Here is a 15,834-nt window from a genome sequence, read left to right as displayed (position 1 = left end):
TGCAGCAGATTAGTTTAATCATATTAGAACTTAGAGGAAAAACAACACAGAAGCATGAGTGTAGTACACAGAATATTTGCTAACCACGTAGTCGTATAGTTATATATATTTATATATATTTATATCATAGGACAATTTCTCCCACTTGTTCTACAGCCATATACAGCCTCTGATTGTAGAATACCAAATTATACCAACGTTCCCTGGGTGATTGAGAGACACACAGATATGGACAGAGAGAGAGAAAGAGAGAACACTCATCTACATTAGAAAACCTGCAGGCCGCTTTATTTCTTTCCTCTCCTATGGTTTATACATTGCCCATGTATCATTATTATAAAAATAGGCCTATAGTGGACAGAGAAGCGCTCCCGGGCTGGTAAACATAACAGGGGAGTGATGATGTGGAACCCCCTATCTCTAACCTCGCTGCACAGAGCCTCAGCACGGCACTCCACCACAAGCCCGCCACCACCTGTCCTGGAAGCTGAAGAGCACTATCCCACAATCCTTTGTAGCGTGTCCTATAAGCCGCACAGCAGTCCAGAGCCCAGAAGAGAGAGAGCGGGGACTTCAGCAGGGCCAGAGCCATGAATATTAACTCAATGACCAAACAGGAAAAACACCCTAACAATTGATTAACAAAAACAATGAACAAAACTATTAACCAAAGAAATAATAATAAAACCGTGAAAAAACGAAGACACAACCAACAACAAAGTACAAGGCGAGGAGGGAGAGGGTTAGTGCATGGGGCGAGCGAGAGAAGACAGGGGGGTTAGAGGCTAAGTGATGAGGTGGGGGAAGAAGTGCAAAAGACACAAAGGGAATTAAAAGACTGTTAAAGCGACAGGTGGAGTGCAGAGCAGCTCTGAGCCTCCTTCTTGTATCAGCTTCAACCGAACGTGGATGGGAGGAGAAGGGGGGAGAGCTGGGAGACGAGAGAGGAAGGTTACACTCGGGGGTCGGTGTTATTGCTGGGGTTATTAAGTCTCCAGGAAGAGCCGAGAAGAAACCGGGGCAGAGAAGAACTTTGGGTGGGGCAGAGCAGGTCTGAGTGTGATGTAGAGGGGGAGGAGGAGTGGGGTGAGGCCAGGGGGGAGAGGGGGGGTAGTTATTGCTGTGGGTAGTAGGGCTGTTGCTGGGGAGGCTGCTGGGGGTATCCTGGGTAGGGCTGTCCGGCTGGCGGGGCCCCGGGGTAGCCCGGCTGTCCTGGCTGGGCCTGGTAGGGCATGTAGGGCATGCTGTAGCCCATGGGGAAGGGGTTGTAGTTCATGGGCATCTGGTAGTACCTGCACACACACACACACACACACACACACACACACACACACACACACAACAGACCAGGTTAGCACCGCCGCTCAAGGGCCGTGGAACACCTCCGCATAGCATTAGCATAACATTAGCATAGCATTAGCATTAGGCGAGAGTCGACCCAGCAAGCGTCCCTCTGCACCGACTCACCCCGGGTAGCCCTGGTAGGAGGGGTAGGGCGGGCCCTGGGCCTGGCCGGGCGGGGCCATGGGCGGAGGGTTGCCCCCCGGCGGCGCGGCGCCGGGCACGGTGCCGGTGAAGGGGGGCCCCTGGGGGGTGAAGCTGGGAGGAGGGGGTCTGGCCGGGGGCTGCTGGACCTTTGCCTGGGTGGGCTGGGGCTGCTGGGGCGTCTGCTGCTGGGCCTGCTGAGGAGGGGGGGGGGGGGGGACGGGGGGGACGGGAGGATGAGTCACCCCTCCTGAGGGCTGGAGCTGTTCTCAGCAGGGCAGCCATTACAGTGCTTAGAAGGAACTCCTACATGAGCCCGCTGGATGGCCAGTGAACGAATCAACAATGCGAGGTATTGCTTTTGTTACCTTGTCATCTTTACACTAACAAATGATAAGGACTTTATAAACTTGATGAGACAATGTGACACATATACAAAGTACGCCATTCACATACCACCGGCAATACGAATGAGATGTGGTTTGCATGTGTGTCTGTGCGCGTGTGTGTGTGTGTGTGTGTTTGTGTAAGGGGCAAACGTTTGCCCTATAAGAGACGACCCTCACGCCAGCCCCCACCTGGCCACTCACAAAGACGGTCCTGGGCGCGGGGGTGGGGTTGGGGTTGGGGGCAGCCCCGGGACCCGGGGTGGCGGCGCTGGCGGCCAGGTTGCTCTGGTAGGCGGGGGCGTTGAAGGAGGGGGCGCTGGGCTCCCGCGCGATGCTCTGCTGCAGCTCCCTGGACACGAGCAGAACACCACTGTGACACCACGGCCAGCATGGGGCCGCACACACAGGCCACAGGGCCAGTTAACCACGCCTCTCCCAGAGGTCACCCCAGTGGACTGTAGGCGCATGTACACGGACGCCACATGGACCCGCTGCTGCGATACGTCAACGCCATATTGGAGAGGCCAAGACTGGCCTGTAAACTAATAGTAGAGCACGGGGGAGCTGAGGTTTCTCTGGATAAAAAGCGTTGTAAGATTAACGTTACTTGTGGGATTTTTATTTTTTTATTTTTATTCATATTAAATATTGGAATATCATATTTTCATATATTATATTGATATGTATTGTTCATCTACCCACCATGGATCATAAGCCATATCAACAAATGGATTATTTGTTTAAAGGCCAGAGTTTGCCTCTCCAATATGGCAGCTACTTTGGTGTAGGGTCCAAAGGCCAAACGCAGCCTTTTTGATACATGTCTGAGCAGTGGAACGTTTCCCCAGGGGCGCGTCAGGGGACACAGTGGTCCCTCATCATCGTAATAATTCTACTTTAAAGTGTACTACTGGGCCCTCGTGGTAGATTAAAGGAGTGAGGACCCGTTTCTTAGAAAGACACCTCTGTAAAAAAAGTTCATTACAGCATCAATGTATTTCAACCGTCAAATATAACACATTCTCTGCATTAAACTACGGTCAAGTCAACCGAAGACGGCGTCCATTTTGTTCAGAGTCAGGTCGTACTTGAGCAGCTCGTCGCGCTCCGTTTTGCGGGCGAAGACGATGTCACTGCACTTGTTCTGGAACTTGAGCAGGATCTCCGTCAGGCCGTTGTAGAACTGAACAGGAGAGAGGGATAAGACACATTGAACCATCCAGCCGTCTACCTACCGACTGCGCAAGCCACACTGGTTTTTGTCAGGGCTTTGGTTTGCATCTCAGGTCAGCTAACTTGTTTTTCAAGGTCAATGGATGAGAGGTTTTGTTCGTTGCTTGATTATAACTTATGTTATTTAATGTGTGCCGTTGTAACGCCTTCGTTTGCCCTGGGGGTGAATAAAGTACCTATCTAACCATTCTGGGAGTGTGTCTAGGCAGAGGGAGCTGGGATGGGGGGGCTGGGGTCCGTGTACCTTGGTGCCTTCGCTCAGGTTGTTGCTGATCTCAACGTAGCTGTCGTGGGCGGAGGCCAGCTTCTTCAGCACCTCCTCCCGGTTGTTGGCGTCTGAGTTGGACTGCTTCAGGCTGCTGAACTCCTGGTGGGCTGTCTGGAGGAGACACACAGAGGAGGTGAGGACTCTCTCCTCACCACTGAACGGATGGTTTGTCTTGGTAACACTATGTGGCAGGAAAAGTGGACTGAAGTCAAATAACTTAATCCAACTGTTCTCGTCAAAGCGGTGTCTGTCTGTGTGTCTGTGTGTTTTGTGTGTTTGTGTGTGTCTGCGTTGCATTGAAGATCCCGTCATTCTCCCATTACCTCCCTGGATCTGACTGATCTCTTTATACCAAACACAGTACCAGAGTGTGCGTTCCTCTGAGCTCTTACCTGCACTTTCCCCAGCAGCTCCTCCTGTGTGCGCAAGGTGGTCTGGACCTTTTGGTTGTACTGGCCGTACTGCTGGTCCAGCTGGGACAGGGACAGCGCCTCCTCGTTGATGGAGCTGTCCTGGTCCATGGCCGTCAGGAAGCAGGCGGTCATGTCGAAGGTGGCCGCCTTGATCTCCCCCTCCAGGCCCTCCCTCTCCCTCTTCACCTCGTCCAGCTGGGTCAGCAGGGAGCGCAGCACGTTCACCACCTGCACGGGACACGCCCACGTTACCTCACCGCTATTGGTCCAGGGAGACGACAAAGAAACGGCCAGGGGGGCCGGGCCCGCAGGGCAGCACAGTGCAGGACAGAAACCTTTATGGAAGTACACAGACATGGACGGGCAGACAGACGGGTGGAAGAAAGGGTGGACTGAAACACCAATTGGACGGACAGGTGGACGGACCTCGCTGCCCTGCAGGGTCTTGGCGGGGTTGGCCGAGGGAATGGCGGCATTGAGCTCGCCCTCCGACTTGCAGAGCAGGGCGATCATGTCACAGTGGGTGTTGAAGCGCTCCCGCACCACCCCGTCCGCGTTCGTGGCCACGTCCAGCTTGCTGCGGAAGTTACCGCCCTCTGAAGGGGGGAGAGGGGGGGATGGAGTGGAGGGAGATTAGAGTCATGCCTGCATAGAATGAAAATTATCCTTCAACCACTTCCACATCAAGTATCAATTGAAACTCCAAGATTTCCTATTATTACATTATACTTGAATCCTCATATTTTATACAGACTCAGTAGGCAGAAAAGATTCAGCATGTAATTTCATCATTTTCTATTTTAATTGAATCACCTACCTGTGTGTGTGTGTGTGTGTGTGTGTGTGTGTGTGTACCTGCACGGAGGGGCTTGTAAAGGTCTCCAGAAGGAGTTCTGTTCCAGCGTTGGTTGAACTTTGACCTCAGCTCGTTGTCTGTTGTCTCCTCATCATCCAGCATCTTGAGAGACTGTTGAACACACACACACACACACACACACACACACACACACACACACACACACACACACACACACACACACACACACACACACACACACACACACACGCAGTTGAGTGTTTGGCTGGACTACCATTGAATACAGTGAGCAGTAGCACTGCAGTAGTTTCTCGGTAGTTACCTCATCCAGGATCTCTCTGTTGCGGGTCATGAGCTCGGGCAGGTCTCGGATCAGCTGCTCGATGCTCTGCAGACCCCCCTTGCTCACCACAGCCCTGGACTTCTCTGCAATGGATTGTGGGATAGTGTCCCCTGACAGGTCCTCCAGGGCGGCGGGCAGGTTGAGGGAGGCCAACACGCTGAAAGAACCAGGTTCAGAAGGATACAATTTACTAGTTGGTCATTCCTCCAAAGTCACTTTCAGTGACTTAAGGTCATTTTCAGTGACTTTAGGAACATTCCGGAGCAGAAAGAGCCATCTTACTCTTGGTAGACTGCAGGCAGAGATTAAAGGACCCTAGAAGGGTCAGGGGCCAGATTGACCAAAAAAGGGATTCTCCCTGCTGTATTTCGCCCTTGTATCCTACATTTCTACGTGATCCTTTTGTAGGTTCAACAGGTTTTCCCAAAGCAAACGGCAGTGATTGTTTTCTGGGGTGCAGGTCAGTGGATCTGTGTGTTGTCCTTTGACAACCTTATCTTTTGAATGGCGCCGACACAGGCGCACACACACACACACACACACACAAAGCCAGGCAGCGTACCCATTGCAGAGGTTGGTGGCCTCCCTCATTGTGCCCACCAGCCTGTTGACAGTCTCAGCCTTCCTCTGGTTGTACACGCTCATGGCCTGCTGCACGGCCATCGGAACCATCTTCTCAAACAGGTCTGGGGACAACACGCAAATGTAGAGAGTTATGAATGGCCACTTATGAAACAGGGCCCAATACAAACACAAACAACATTCACAGTGGATATACTTTTGCAAAAGCTGTTTTCTATGTACCTCTAATTGGGCATAGTAAATAACAGAATGGCACGTTACGTATTTTAATTTGTATTTTCCTGGACCACATTTGCGTTCCAGGTAAATATCGTGGGAAAAGGGGTTATGGTTACACACCTACTCTACTGTGTGTGTGTGTGTGTGTGTGTGTGTGTGTGTGTGTGTGTGTGTGTGTGTGTGTGTGTGTGTGTGTGTGTGTACTCACCGGTGAACTTCTGGCTGAGGGGGGGTGAGATGGCGGTGGCCTTGGCCAGCGCGGCCTTGCCGATGTTGGCAAGGTCCTTGACCTCGGGCACGCGGTCGTGGTAGATGAAGTCGTTGTCCTTCTTGGCATTGGCCAGTGCCCGGTTGATCTTGTCGCTCAGGTCCTTGACGCTGACGTACTCGTCGTAGCGCGACGCCACCGTCTTCACCAGCTCGGAGGCGTGCTATGGGAGGGGAGACCGTTACTGGGTAGCTATGACCAGTCCATCAGAAGAGGTCTTCGTGCTCAGTGACTTGGGGGTGGAACATCATCATAGACATATAAACATAGACACCACATTGGCCTTTGGATCGTACATAAACGTAGCTGCCATGTAGGTCAGGCTGAGACCGGCCTGTAAACAGATACGGCTAGACAGGTGAGCTGCGGTTTGTCTTGATAAAGAGCATTATAATGGTGGCATTAGTTTATGATCTACGTGGATTAAAAAAGTGTTATTATATTAAATGTGTATGATACGATTGAATATAATGTAAAATGACTTATTGTAAACATCATGAACACGCTATAGGGCTTTTCATCCAGAAAAAACACAGCGTCCCAGTCTTTACAGGCCAGTCTTGGCCTGGTGATGTTGACGTATCGCAGCATCAGGTAGAAGCATCCAATGTGGCATGTATACAGTATACTGTATGTCTATGGGTGCTATCGTAAGACAAACACAGGTGTCGCTCGTAACAATAATTATGGGGCTGGTCCCTTCATGTACCAGAGCACAGGTAAGTAGACTCATCTTCAACAGTTTAGTCCACTACCAGTAACCAGGTCCATGAAAGAATAAATGCCATGAGCGACCCCTGTGTTTGTCCTTCGGTAATGCCTCTGTGAAAGGGCTCCGTTGTAGATCTGCGTTATCAGGGAGAACGTGTGCCAAGAACAACAGGGACGTGGTCATCTGAACGTGAGGCTGCTTGCCTTTGTAATCCCTTCACCAGCTCTCCGAGTCTACCCAGTGAAAGCCATCGTCTGGTGCTCGATCTCCAAGGATAGCACAAAGAGACGGGCGGTCCCCTACCTGCAGACGAGCGATCTCCTCCCCAAAGTGCTTGTTCTGCTTGGCCAGGATGCTCTGGTGCAGCTCTGCGTTGGCCTGCATGATGCAGTGCTTGGCTGCCAGCACCGGCAACACTTCCTGAAAGTAAAAATACTGACCAGGGAGAGGCAACCACAAAGCGCACATACACACACACACACGCACATAAAGATATACACGCACGCAAATACATCCGTACACAACCACACACACATTTGTACACAACCAAACGCACACAAACACGCGTGTGGATGTTCATACACAACACACGCATCACAGACACACACACACACGCACGCACACACACACGCGAAGGCACACACAAACACAAGCAAGGCAAACCAAAAATACAACACAGAAGAGCAGGGACAAACACAGCGGCGAGTTAAATCACGGAGGACATGACGAAAGCCAATCCCACAGAGGAGGCACCAGCCATCAGTCGAGGGCGCACATGCAAAAGGACGCAGAGAAACACACACAAACGCACACATGACCAAAAGGCGATAGCAGCATGGGGGGGTGAAGAGGAAGAGGAGGAAGACCACAAGAGAAAGAGAGAGAGAAAATGAGAAAGAGACAGAGAGAAGGAGAGAGAGAACAGGTCATGACCGGTTAAACCTTTGTGGTGACATCCGCCCTAAACGCCATTCAGCAGCCCGGACAGTCCCGCCGTGTGTGTGGGCCGGTGGGTTTGTGTGCCTCCGTTACTCTACCGACTAGTTATTAAGATGCAGACTTGTAATTCAGACTTGTACTTCAATTTATTTTTAACAATGACAACTGGCAAATGAGCAGGTAGGGTCATGCTTACAGGTGGACATTGTGGTTATCTGGGGTGATATATCTATCTATATATAAAAATGTGATATTCATGGAGCAAAATAAAGCCCATACTGGTTAGGAAGCAATGGTTAAGAAGCACTGGTTAGCTCATGCTACTTTTCTATTGGTCATTGTGTGTGAGTTTGCGTGTGCGTGTGTGTGTGTGTGGGTCAAGTCAGAAGGATTAAGGGGAGACTCCATAGGAATTCTCAAAAACCCATTGGCAAGTAACCAATTAGAGTGCAGAGAGTGATCCAATCCCAGTTCAATAGTATAAAAAAGACCAACAACCAACCAGAATGCAGAGAAGGGCAGAAACAGACCAATGAAGACGGAGAGGTGAAGTGATTTCAACATCATCCCAGTGCCACCCTTGGAATTGTGTGTTCATACAAATACACTCACACACATACAGACTGTTCCCCAAAACACAACAGAACTCCACCCTCACTGTGTAAATGAAGGAGGAAGAGGACAGACTCATGGGAGGTTGACTGTGTTTCTAAAAAGCTCCTAGATATTGCAAAGCCAGGCACTCGTCTACACAAAATGCACGCACTGATGCATGTAATGAGCGTGATGCGTGTGTCTCCTCAACATACCTTCGGAAGGTTCTCCTTGTACTGGCATTGTTTGAAGGCGTCGCCGTAGAAATCAGCCGCCTGATTGGCCAGTTTTGCAATGATGGCGTCTTTCATTTTATCTGTTGGTTGATAAAACCAAATGTGAATTGGCGTGAGCTTTGTTTCCTCAACATCACAAGGTCTCACACGTGCTGCGGATTGATAACTGATTATTAGTTTGTTTAAGCTGACAGCAAATAACCGCGGCAACAACGAATTCTGTCACGGAAATCTAAGTCTTTCAATGCAACATTTTTCTTTTTAAGATTTACTTTTGAAGGTTTTATCCTTTTTGTTGCAGAGTAAGAGAGAGTTAGACATGCAGAAAAGGACCACGGTCAGGAATCAAACCCGGGTCGCTGCGGTAAGGACTGAGCCTTTAATGGCACGCGCTCTACCCGCTGAGCCCCCGGGGTGCCCCCAATGCAACATTCTGCATTCCACTGTGACCACTGTGGAATACCGAGGCTTTCCATTTAATTTCAAGTTCGACTATGTAGTGTGCTGTAAATAAACCGTGTGATTGACCCATCTGTATCTCTCTCCCACTCGATAGGATGATGGCTAACTGCTCAATAACAAGATCATGGCGGAAAAAACATTTCCATCACTGGTTTCGCATGAATCACATCAGTTTGTTTTAGAGTGCAGGTCGATAAGGACGGGGTGCCTGTTGTGCTTCATGCAAGTGTTGTCACGTTCACGGCTGTTTGTGTATTGTCAGAGTACCAGAGGTGGCTTTGAGGAAGAAGACCTCCTGGGCCTGGGCCAGCATGATGTGGTGCAGGGCCCCAACGGTCTCTGGGGAGATGTCCATGGTGGGCTCCCTGTTGAGTGCAGACAGCACTGTGTCCTTGATGTGGAGGAGTGCCCCGCTGGCCAGCTGGGGACACAGTCAGAGTCCCATGGTCAAACAACTAGAATCCCCACAGGAATGCATCCCCAGCAGGCCTTTCACACACAGTGAACTCGGGATGGACTACGGAGAATTCGGGCCGGAGGTGATCAGTGAGTCGCCCGTTCACACATGCAACACACGACAGGAGGTAAGACACACATCGTTGAGATACTCTGGATGCCTTAGGCGAGGGGTGGCGCCTGGGAAGAGCGTGTAGGAGGCAGGGCGTGACGTAAAAAGTATGCCGCGGACGTCGCAGTGTTTTGTTTACAACACATGGAAGATGAGATGATCGGGTGAGGCTACCAACACCGTGTTGCTGACTCATGAACAATATGTCATTGTAGGCATCCTCTATGTGCACATTTTTTGTGTCTCCCTGGTTACTTGTGTGTAATCAAGGCCGTTTACCTGGTAGTATTTAGCAGCAGCCCTCAGGCCTTCGTCACTGTCTAGGTTCTGTTCTGATGCGATCTGACTGGCAAGCGCAGCAGCATTGAACAACACACAAGTTTTCTCGTAGCCCAGACTGGCGAGGGCTGAAAAACAAATAGATTTACATGATTAACAACAGCAGAACTTACCACAAACATGGAACCACGGCTAAATTGCTATCCGGCATCTTAACAGTCCTGTTTATGAGTGCCGGTTAAAATTTAAATGAGGTACGTTAATTACTGGGCTTCCCACATATGCCAAACACACACGCACACACACACACAGATGCTCACCAAGCTTGACAGATCCTCCGAACAGAGAGCCTCTATCGAAGGCATCTTTCCATGTGAACGTTAAGCAGAGCTGTGGGGAAAGGGAGAGCCAACATTATATGCATCAGTTTTTCCTGTTGGGCGTGTCTGAGCATGCGTATACGTCCTCTGGTGCCGTACCTGGTTTTCAGAGAAGGGGAACTTGGGTTCTACAGCAGACAGCTGATCGAAGTACCTGCAGACGACAGGCAGGGGGTTCACTATGCCATTTACAACAAGACATTGTGAAGGAATAATAAGTGTTTCAGAAGACGTGACTAAAGATTCTGCAGACCCAGGATCAATGATTATCACTTTGATATGTACATACATTAAGATATCCTATAGTTCCCAAGCAAACCAACGCTAGCATGGAGGACATTACACAATCGTAATGGGATATGTATGAGGGAACAGAACATAGATAGTCTATTGGAGCCTAAGAAGCGTGACGTTGATGTTGGGATGGTCCTTTACTCTCGGCTACGGACAGGCAGGTACATAGTTATGATGTGATAATATGTATTTATGTGTTTTTCGTTATATATCATCATCATCAACTTTTATTATTAGACTCATGGTCCATTTAAAAGACATACAATACAAAAGAATAGACAACACACACATAAATAAGAATAAATATGTTCTAAAGAGACACTGTCTAAAAATTTCGTCATCGTCCCGCATTTGATCTGTTATAAAGTGCCCGAGGTATTTGGCTTTATAACTAACACAAAGCTCTTCCCCAGAAAGATAAAATTGTGGAAAGAGGAGGTCCTTATCTCCCTTCACCCTACATATTAGCACACTGCTCTTATTTGAATTGTATTGCAAATCATGTCTGACACCATATTCTGTACACACATTTAACAACTGCTGAAACCCAGCACTACTGGGAGAGAGAATGGCCAAATCATCCGCATACATTAGATGGTTTATCACCGTGTTGCCAATCATACAGCCCGTTCTACAGCCATTCAGTTGGTCAGATAAACCGTTCATATACAGGTTGAAGAGGGCTGGTGACAATAGCACCCCTTGTCGAACTCCATTAGTAACACTGAAATGACCAGAGACACTGCAACTCCATCTGACTTGCATACTCTGGTTAGCATACCAGTATGCAAGTATTCTTATAATGCTAGCAGCAGGTACACCACATTTTGCAAATAGCTTCTGGTGATTGACTCTATCAAAGGCCTTAGAGGCATCAATAACACCAATTAAAACAGAGGAATTTTGCCCTCTATACATTTCTAGTATTTATTTTGAAAAATAAATACACAACTCAGTGCCATGCTTTGGTTTGAAACTAAACTGATTGTCTAAATATTAATATAATTAACAATCGAACTAAAAGAATACTCTCCAGAACTTTTGAAATCACACTTGCCAGTGCGATTGGCCTATAATTGTCCATGCTATATAAAGGAGATGTATATGGTTATAAGTTATGGTTACATAGGTTATTGTAAGAAAAATCTGAATATTGTACTATAATATAAACGTCAGGTTAGGTTACTTATTTATCCGGTTATTCCATTGACACTTTTTATTTATCTTGTCCTATGTCAGATACAATTCTTGATGTCGTAAGCTTACAATAATAGTAATAGAAAGGATTAATACGTAAAGACTCTCTATACATGTAGGAGGAAAACATTTAGGCTGACCCCAAGCTCCAGATGACAGGGTGAAGTCATCCCTATCTTATGTAGTACCATCCTAACAGACTGCAGCAAGAGAAACTAAGCAGTAAGAAGTAGGGTTAGTAAAGAAAACCTCAGTGAAACTAATCTAGTAGCGTCAGCTATGTTGCAAAACTGTAGCACTGGGGCTGAGACAACCCTTTCTGCCTGAGAAAGACATGTGACCTAACGGTGACTCAGAGAAGAGTTATGACCAATCAATCCGTCAGCCTCTGGTGTTCACAGTCGATCTCTGTCCCCACCAGCAAATGGAACTTTTCTATTCTTAGAAAAAGACAACACCCAGAAGAGGCGATCCCCGACATGACAACTCTGCTCCAACGAGGAGTTCAGAGTACAATCGGTAAACAAGAGGCGGTTGTTGCGTGGAGGGGTTTCCATAGATACACACACATGCGTAACAGGGGGACACTGAGATGGGTTGTGCCCTTCGAAGAAAAAAGAAACCGCTTCCCAAACAATGGTTGCCAGGGCGACACAACCACTGCCCTTTTGTTTAGGATTCAAAAGGTGTAGCCTGAGTGCATGGGAAGTCCTAGAGACAGCCAAAGAAGCTACAATGGAAACATTCAGGAATGGCTGCCCACTGTCAGAGGAAGAGTTACACTCACTCATACCAAGCCAATACTCCAACCACAGCTGGATTTAGCTGAACAGTTGACTTTAGGCTGTGGGCAAATCTTTTTGATACAGGCAAGGAAGGGGGGGGTGGGAATAAAAAACAGAATGGACATTGCATGTTTTTCTCACAATACCTAGACATTACAAAAATCAAGCAAATGATGGAAAACGCCATCTTATTCAGTGTTTTGTCCCGGAAAAAGCCTGCCATTACATCATTTGCATTAGCATTTAGCAGACGCATTTATCCAAAGCGATGTTCATAGAAGCAAGTGCTTAGCACTAACAATAGCTAGGTTAAGTGCCAGGACGTACAACATACAATAAGTATGTACATTAAGTGCCAGGATGTACAACATACAATAAGTCTGAAGAGAGGTGTTTTAAGGAGAGTAAGGGAGGAGGAGGGGCGGTGGGGTCTGAGGGAGGAGGCTATGCAGAGTCCAGGTGAACTCTGAACAACTGAGTCATCACTGTATTGCAGCACATAAAACAAAGGGAAATAGATTTGATGGGCATCCCGCTACCTTCTCATAATCATACCACAGAATTCTCCATGGACGTTAAATCATATCGCTGATATCACTTTGCTCTAATGAAAAACTCCCATTACTCCATGCCCCGCCTCCAGTCCCCTGCATGTCAGGCTGGCACCTCACCTTACATCAGCAGTCTTATACAATAGGTGACATTGAGTGGGACGATTTAAGGGCAAAGTCTAATCTTGGCACTCCCTGGACAACTGCACTTAGTGCAGCGTGCAGCACTAAGTGACTGCTAGAGAGTAGAGATGGACATGCCCCGCAATACTGCATAGTGGGCCAGGGGCTTCATCCAGACAATAATCCAAGATGCAGCCATGCAGACAAAAAGGAGCAAGTCTAGCAGTCTATTGAACTGGTTGACAGTCCATTAGTCAAACTATAAGGTTTGCTATGGATCATTTAGAAAAGGATATGGCTTGGAAGCCCTCTCCACCTCTTCTACAGAACACACCTCTGTCACTGAATGACGGGAACTGAGTACAGACAGGGCCTGTACAACAGCAACGGCTATCAGACGGTGTTTAAATGAACTGGTAGTTCCTCTTTTCAACGTGGTTAATAATCAGTGAAGATTAAAACGCTTTGTTGACTCTATATATTAAATAAGGTACAACTTCATGAGATGCTTGACAGATGCACTAAAACCTCAACCAAAATAAATAAAAGTTTAGAATAACGCAAACTTTGGCAAAACTATTGATTATGTCCCAGAGTAACACTCCCAGTAGTTGTCAATAAACAATGTGTTGACTTATGACTGGGTGACATCGCACTTTTTCATAAACAATATATTATGTGCTTTGTGGATGAACAGGAGTGACTCGACATCAGCCTTAATGTAATCTTCAATACAATGACGTAATGCTTAAATGGAAAAAGAAGGACGTGATGTAAATTAATATAAAAGGTACGCGTGTTCTGGCTTTAACGAGGAGCTGTGTGAACGCTGTGGAGCGCTTCTTCCGCAGAGGAGGGCTAGCGTTAGCTCAAAGGTAGCATCATACCACCGTCAACACCGGGGCTGGGCGCGGCAGACACCGCGCCACAGGTAAGGGGTGGCCGGGTTCAACCAGCAGGGAGCTAGCCAACTACACGGTGGCAGTGATGGAGCGGTTCAAACCTCAGCAGGATCTCCAGGGAGCTGTCGTGTTTGTCGAGCGGCCTCCCGAGTGCGTTCTTGCGGAGCTTGTTCAACTCCTCCAAAGCCCGAATGTACTCAGTTTGTTCCTCGCCAGCGGGATAATTCATCGTGACGAATTTCGACAGCGGTTTGACCAGGTCGACTTCAGAAGACTTCTTCAACGGCACGGAGATAAACGTCGCCATTTCGACCCCGTGAAACGTTAGTGTAAAAAAAAAAAAGACGGCTCACAATTCAATCGGGACGAAAACAAAGTGCTGTTTCGCGAAAACAGCTAGCCGCACACTTCCTGGGTTCTGCTGTGAAACGTCAGACGACGTCAGGCGCGCTGGAGGAGCGCACTGCGCAGAATCACAAGGGGCCACGGCGGGACGGCTTCCGGTGTTTATGTTTATCAAAATATGTCTGGACCCGTCTGCTGTCAGAAAACTGCAGATTCTGTATATATGTTTGGACACATTATAGTTGCCATGGTGTTTGTGTGGCAGTTATTTCATCAAATTGATCAATTGCTTGCTTTTAAAATAGGCTTGTGGGCGGAGGAAATGTCAGTCGGTCTGGCACCAACATAGGTCTGGCGCAGTATAAAATAAACGAGGAAAATATAGACGCTGAAAAATCATGGAATTCCCATTGTGTTGTACAGTTAATAAAGAGGCAGACAGGCAAAAATTTATGAAATCATTTATTTTCCAGCACAGGTGTACATCTCCAGCATACGGTACTGTGCTGAGAAGCGTCCTCGTTGACCTCGGGCAGTACATCGCCGGGTTGCCCCCTCTCTCCTGGTGTCTCAGACATGCACAGGGACGGAGGCCAGGCTCAGAGGGCATCGTAACGGCTTCCCACAGTCGGCCTAGAACCAGGGGACCTCACTAAACTATATTTTCAGTCATTTTTGATATACAACGCATCAGTGGACCTCATATCCCTGCACATGCCTAACCCAGAACAAAAACGTCCACTTTCATATAGGTGGTGAGATGACACCAGATTATATAGGGATCAACTTTGACCTCTCGATTCTCCCATCGAACATGCCAACAAATGAAACATGTGAAGTGGTGGTCGCAGGAGTACTGATGATGTGTGCATGTATTTGCTCGGTGCAAGGCCGGCTAAACCTACTCGGTTTAGATCCACCCTCCCACACTTTACTACACATCAAACTAGCCCGTTACCATGCCAACCTACCATTCAGGGGGTGGTGGGGGCACGTATCATGGCGGTGTAGAGCTACCCTGATGACAAGTCCACTTCAAGGATACCAAGAACCTAAATATAAACTAAAAGCACTAAAAATGACCCGCAAACATTCTCCATAGACGAGGTTTTCCTGAAAGGGCAGGGGACATATTTCAAGAGAAGGGCTCCATGTGAATAGTTCTGTAATGCTGAGGTGAGAGTGACACATGGAAGACCCCCCCCCCCCCCCCCCCCATCTTATTTTTTTTCATGTACAACTCTTGATACACGCACACAACGCCCCTGCCTATTGGCCACCTGTATCAAACACACCGACAGATGCTAGTGAAAGTAGATGCCGCCGTTAAGCCTCCCATTATATTCTACATGCAGTACAAAAAAGCAACTCCAGACCCTATTCTAGCTGTTATAGCGCCATATGCTCCCAGCTACCCCCAGCTGTGTGAGAAACCTTCTAGTGTTTACAC

General features: G+C 48.1%; 1 protein-coding gene across 5 annotated transcripts; it reads right to left on the bottom strand.

Moving 5' to 3' along the window:
* On the bottom strand, positions 1-14,448 carry pdcd6ip (programmed cell death 6 interacting protein). Of its 5 annotated transcripts, none has more exons than XM_079749726.1 (18): positions 14,141-14,448; positions 10,287-10,341; positions 10,128-10,197; positions 9,808-9,935; positions 9,228-9,381; positions 8,478-8,578; positions 7,033-7,164; positions 5,958-6,180; positions 5,511-5,634; positions 4,928-5,105; positions 4,644-4,755; positions 4,215-4,384; positions 3,768-4,016; positions 3,352-3,486; positions 2,963-3,057; positions 2,064-2,223; positions 1,468-1,682; positions 1-1,292 (listed from the first exon to the last, which is right to left on the bottom strand). In XM_079749726.1, the coding sequence occupies exons 1-18, from the start codon at positions 14,344-14,346 to the stop codon at positions 1,115-1,117; spliced, it is 2,685 nt and encodes an 894-aa protein (XP_079605852.1). In that variant the 5' UTR covers positions 14,347-14,448; the 3' UTR covers positions 1-1,114. The 5 variants fall into 5 exon arrangements, with proteins under 5 accessions (XP_079605852.1, XP_079605853.1, XP_079605854.1 ...); XM_079749727.1 differs by having other exon boundaries at positions 1,468-1,679; XM_079749728.1 differs by having other exon boundaries at positions 2,076-2,223.
* Between the last annotated feature and the right edge of the window lie 1,386 nt (positions 14,449-15,834).

The sequence above is a fragment of the Pollachius pollachius genome (genome assembly GCF_949987615.1).
Source record: "Pollachius pollachius genome assembly, chromosome: 13".
NCBI classification, from domain to species: Eukaryota; Metazoa; Chordata; class Actinopteri; order Gadiformes; family Gadidae; genus Pollachius; species Pollachius pollachius.
Note: the sequence above shows the minus strand (reverse complement) of the source record. Positions and strands in the feature narration are given on the sequence as shown.